Source organism: Petromyzon marinus, chromosome 31 (genome assembly GCF_048934315.1).
Source record: "Petromyzon marinus isolate PM22_M1 ecotype Great Lakes invasive population chromosome 31, UKy_Petmar_22M1.pri1.0, whole genome shotgun sequence".
NCBI lineage: Eukaryota > Metazoa > Chordata > Hyperoartia > Petromyzontiformes > Petromyzontidae > Petromyzon > Petromyzon marinus.
The window spans coordinates 8,681,887-8,687,886 of NC_133697.1; the positions used below are offsets into that span (position 1 = coordinate 8,681,887).

Genomic DNA, 6,000 nt, shown 5'->3' on the forward strand with positions numbered 1-6,000 from the left:
AATGTGAGTTTATGCAATACAATATTAATGGGATTTACGTATCATCTAAGTGTGACCACATCTCAAGATGCTACACAGAAGCAGTGGGCATGGTCATTTTATAGATGGGAGGCAGTCAGAGGCATCTTGAGCCCGAACTTGAACAGGGACAGGTAGTCGACAGCTCAGACGTCTGGGGGAAGAGAAGTCCAGACTAGTTTGGACAGCAGAGGAAAATGAGCGGCATCCCACTCAGTGAAGGTTGACTGTGGGGGGGGGGGGGGGTGGCTTCATCAGAAAGCCTGAGTTGCTTCAGCAGGAGGAAGGTAGAATGAGGTGAGACAGTCCTCATCCCAGTCGTCTCCCAACGACTGCACAAAAAATAAAACCCCAACACAACTTTGCTTCGTCACTTGATTTGACCAAATTCAAGCTCCAATTTTTGTACATATGTTTGATTTCTATGTGACATCCATTTCTCTGCCATAAGATGCAACCTAATGTGTAGATAACAAAATTACTTGAAGGGACATCAAAAGTAGTTATGTTGTTACCCTTCCCCCTATCGTTGGGAACCCGTCTGGTTTGAGGCAACGGGTTTGTTCCCCGTTTGTCTAGCCGCTGCTTTTTATAACCAGTTTAGTTTATGTTGACGGTGTGTACGTGCGTCACAACGTGATGTAACGGGTCCGCACATTGCTTCAATAAATGTGGTTATATTGTAATCTCTATCGGCCGTTCTCTAAATGTAAAACGCAATGGTGGGGTGTTTCACTGCTTTGCTAGAGTTTCGTACGGATTCTTAGTCTTACGACGTGAATTCCGAATGCAAAAATGGAATGAAAGTTAGAAAAACTTTTAATTTGAGAGAGACCAAGCAAGAGATGAAATACAAAAGTTCATCCGTGGCGGCGTGAGGTGACACGTCTGCCCGTGACGCCGTCGCATTCCCGCACACCTCACCTTTTCAATCTCGGGCACCGTCCGTGAGCAGTACACAAGCTTCTGTACCTCGTTGGGGAATGCCTAGCCAGGTGGGAATCACGCACAGAACACATTCACAGTCGGGGAAATAATAATCAACCGTGGACAGGCACCAGTCCTGCAGGTTGGATTTCCAAACGCCGTGCGGTTGTTGTGAGTGATATTATGGCTGGTTGCAGTAGAACTGTGGTTTTTTCTAGTCGTGTTGCAGTTGTCCAGGTGATATTGAGGTTGTATTGTGGTTATCCAGATCTGCGTCTCACCCGCTGATATGCGACGATGAGAGCGAGGAGCGAGACCGTTTTCCCTGTGCCCGAAGGCATCTCCAGCACGCCATGACCCTGGTGGTGCGTGCAACAAAGTCATCGCCATCAATCACCATCATCACTATCACCACCATCAACACAATTTGGATTCACAGGGCAACAATATCATCCCGGATAACGACCCGCGACTTCATTTCATACGGCCTTGAGGGCAAACGAGGCCTACCACCTCGGAACAAGTTCCAGCATACAGAGGCAGGAAAAGCAGCAACCTCCCGCTGAGCCAAGGTTGACCCCATGGCAGCTTATGCAGATAAAACATTGGTTGCTGAAGCAGATTATTTGTGGAAGAGGAGAAGAGATGAGAATGTAAGAGGCAGGAACGTAAATAAAGGGCGGTAGAGTGAGATGACATGGGAGAGGTAGGAGTGTGTGGAGAGGAGTAGATCACGATGATAGGAGAAAGATAGCAGAGGGCATAAAGGGCAGTAGAGTGAGATGAGAACGTAAGATAAGGAGAGTGCGTTGAGGGGAGGTGAGGAAAATGGCAGGGGAGGAGAGGAAGAAGTCAGGGGGGAGGTAGCAGAGTACATGGAGGGGAGCAAATTAAGATGAGAGACGTAGGAGAATGCGTTGAGGGGAGTAGAGCGTGATGATGAAAGGAGAGAGATGGGCAGCAGCGAGTCCATGAAGAATCTGGCAGATAACAAGTACGCTCTTGTAGGTGACCTGGACTGGACTGGGAGCCAGTTGAGGGATCAGAGTATTGCGGGGTGGTGTGGCCTCATTTGTTGTCATCATTCTCTGTCCACTGCTGGGTGGTTGAAGCTCGCTGCGGATGGTTTTGCAATACCGAGGTGAGGAGAGTACCTTGGCATCCAGCGTGCGTTTGAGCTCCAGCATGTACGAGTACTGCTCGGGGTAGATGAACTCGTACGGAAAGTACACGACCAGTCCTTCTATGTCCAGCCTTGGCGACAGATATCACACACACACACACACGGACATGTGTACGCACACAAAGACAAAGAACCCCCGTCTAGATTAAACAGACTGCTGGGACAAGTGCAGTTAGCGAGTAGCACCTATGAAGGCCGGGACGGCACACGAGGGGGTGGGTGGCCAACACCACGCCCGACCGCCTTTGTCTCCCCCAGTGCTGATGACAAAGGAACTCATTTTTTCAGTTTCAGTTTTATTTATTTTGGTATAGCCCTGTGAGCCATTCGGCTCTTGAATCGGGTGCAACCGCAACAAACAAAACAACAAAAACACGAACAAGAAAACATCTTAAAGTGACTATGTGACTGTGCAAACAGAAAATCAATGAAAAAAACATCAAAATATTCCTGAAAAAAGCACCGTACACCACCAAGGCTATATGCAAAATATCCCAGTGGGATGCAAGTCAAACAACAACAACAACCACAAGAAAACTTAGATTAAGGCCATCAATCTAACTCCGTACTACAACAAAACAAACATGTCCAAACCAAAAAACTTTTCGAAATCACCAAAAAAGAAAGCCATAAATGCAATGTAACAGTGATCATAGGGACTCTGACCGAATTTTTAACAATAAACTACATTAATAACATGTAACACCAAACCCTATAGCCATAGCTGGCTGCATGAATCACTCCGCAACAACAGGAGCATCAGTCGGAATATCAAATTTTTCAACGCACCTTTAAGATCAGCACGCTAAATCAAAATACAGATAATACTTTGCAGTATCGAGGCTTAGGAGAGGCTCAGGGATCGGTTAGAATATTCATCAGCGATGTTGTTAGCCGGACACCGATTCCTGGCCAGGGCAATATCATCAGTGGCGAGTGATAACTGAAGCAGTCCTGAGCTTCCAAGAGATCAACTCAACCTCGAATGTGCATTTATACAAAGATCCCCCATATAGCCGAAACATGGGCTGGTAATCTCCCTTGGTTTTTAACTTGTTGATGTTTGACAACATCATCACCACCACCACCATTAGCATCACTATCAACATCACCACTGACATCGATATCGTCACCGTCAGACCAACACCATCGCTATCATAATACCGTACATCACCGTGGACATAACCACCATCGACTGTCATCACCATCAATAACCATCAGTGTATACCACCATCGTCGTTCGTAATCAACAAGGCATCAACGTCGATCATTTACGTAACCCCAGATCAGCAACTGCTGGCTGAAGGCTTCCCCGGGGCCTTCGTTAAACTCTCACGGGTTTTTTTGTGATGTAGCAAGCAAGCAATCAACCACCACCACCATCATCATCATAACACCCCCCCCACCCCTATCAACAAATTAATTCACGTCAACATTTAGTAACATCGTTACCATCAACAACAACAACACATCGGGGCCATCAAACGCAAACCACCAATCGCCGTTGCATTGGGCCTGCGATAAGCCTCTTATACGAGCACGCCGACTACGCAAAACCACGTGAATAAGAGCCGGAGCGAGTTAGAATCTAAACACAAGCAAATACTTTACTCTTTATAAATATATTATAATAATAATCATCAGCACTTAAAAAAAATAATCGGCACGCAACGCCGCACACCGTTCACCATCGCACACTCAATTAACGAGTTCTCACTTCATCGTCGCCTTCGCCCACGTTTCTCCACCGCGCTCGGTAGCTTTCTGAAGCGACTCGTTAAATTGTCCGAGACACACCAAAAATTAAGGAGGCCCGTCGACGTGTTTTGTTTAATTTTTCAAAAAAAATTCCGTCACTCGTTCAAATCCTCGCAGCGTCTCGCCACGGGCCGAGGATTTTGCGACGCGTTTACGAAAACGCGAAACTTCGACCCGCCTCGGACGCCGTAGTCGGCACGAGCCCAATGCAAAGTCTAGATTTGAAGCTTTCGTGACTGCAAGGATCCATACTCTTTGGTTTTATTCGGTAAAGTCACGTAGGTAAAAATAAAATAACAAAAATCACGACGTTTCGGCCACAACACAAGTTGCCTTCATCAGGTGAAGGGACCGGACTGTCCAGAGGACGCTGTCCTCTGGACAGTCCGGTCCCTTTGTTATTTTATTTTTACCTACGTGACTTTACCGAATAGAACCAAAGAATACCAATGCAAATTGTCGTCAGCCGCCACCTGAGAGCGAGAAGACTGAGATATCCTCACCACCACTCTCACCACCACCACCCTCACCACCACTCTCACCACAACCCTCACCACCACCACCCTCACCACCACTCTCACCACCACTCCCACCACCCTCACCACCACCCTCACCACCTTCACCACCCTCACCACCACCCTCACCACCACTCCCACCACCCTCACCACCACCCTCACCACCACCACCCTCACCACCACCCTCCCCACCACTCTCACCACCACCCTCACCACCACCACCCTCACCACCACCCTCACCACCACTCTCACCACCACCCTCACCACCCTCACCACCCCCACCACCCTCACCACCTCCCTCACCACCACCCTCACCACCACCCTCACCACCCTCACCACCACCACCCTCCCCACCACCACCGCCCTCACCACCACCACCCTCACCACCACCCTCACCACCCTCACCACCACCCTCACCACCCCCACCACCCTCACCACCTCCCTCACCACCACCCTCACCACCACCCTCACCACCCTCACCACCACCACCCTCCCCACCACCACCGCCCTCACCACCACCACCACCCTCACCACCACCCTCACCACCCTCACCACCACCCTCACCACCACCACCCTCACCACCACCCTCACCACCACCACCCTCACCACCACCATCCACACCACCACCCACACACCACCCACACTTCATATTTTGTTCGATCTGATCACAACAAATAAACAAACAACAATGTTTGCACAGCGCACCAGGTGAACTCATTCATTAAGGGGGGGGGGGGCGGCCCCAAGACCGGTTCAGTTCATGGTCGTCACCCCGGTGTTGGTCGTGAGCTGGAATGTGTGGCACACGAGGGGGGTGTTGGGGTGGCCAACAACACCACGCCCGGCCGCCTTTGTCTCCCCTGGTGGCGATGTTTACACAAACCGACCGAGGAGGTTGGAGGCCCAGAACCAGTTCAGATGTGACCGTCACCGGTGTTGGCCGTGAGCGGGACTCGAACCCGGTACCACCACCACCGCTCCCCAACAACGTGTGACCAAAGACAAAGGTCCCCCGTGTAGCACGTGACAGACTGATGGGGCAAGTGCTGTTAGCGAGCACCTGTGAAGGTGCCGGCCCTGTGGCACACGAGGGGTGTTGGGGTGGTCAACACCAACCACGCCCGGCCGCCTTTGTCTCCCCCAGTGGCGATGTTTACACAAACTGTCACCAGGTGCACATTTGAGGCTGAGTCGATCTAGGGGAGGCCCACGACCGGTTCAGACAACCGTCACCGATGTTGGCCGTGAGCGGGAGGAATCGAACTCTCTTCGCCAGGTTCGTAGCGCAGCGCGCTAACCGCTCCACCACCGCTCCCCAAGACTACAACGCCGACACCAATATCAACATATCCCGCCACTCGCCACTAAGTGACGGTGACATCACCACGGCCCCTGTGCCAGGCTAGGTGCACTTTGACGCTACCCACGTGAAGTGTCGAAGGCTCGCTGCTGACAGGAGGAAGGTCTCAGGACAGACCCAGCTGGTGCCATCGGTCTGAGATGACCGGCAGATGCACCACAAGATGTACCCCCTACTGTGCCAGGCTAGGTGCAGGAGGTCGCGGGACAGACTCAGGAAGTGCCATGAGTTGGCTGACT

At 50.8% G+C, this 6,000-nt stretch overlaps 1 protein-coding gene across 1 annotated transcript in view; it reads right to left on the minus strand.

Moving 5' to 3' along the window:
• The window catches only part of ERCC2 (ERCC excision repair 2, TFIIH core complex helicase subunit), a 24,960-nt gene extending 20,746 nt beyond the window's left edge, over positions 1-4,214 (minus strand). The window contains exons 1-4 of the mRNA XM_032963871.2: positions 3,846-4,214; positions 2,100-2,199; positions 1,227-1,304; positions 943-1,005 (exon numbers count right to left, since the gene is read on the minus strand). Coding sequence (XP_032819762.2) covers positions 943-1,005; positions 1,227-1,304; positions 2,100-2,199; positions 3,846-3,850 — 246 coding nt within the window. The 5' untranslated portion in view covers positions 3,851-4,214. The remainder of the gene's footprint in view (positions 1-942; positions 1,006-1,226; positions 1,305-2,099; positions 2,200-3,845) is intronic.
• Between the last annotated feature and the right edge of the window lie 1,786 nt (positions 4,215-6,000).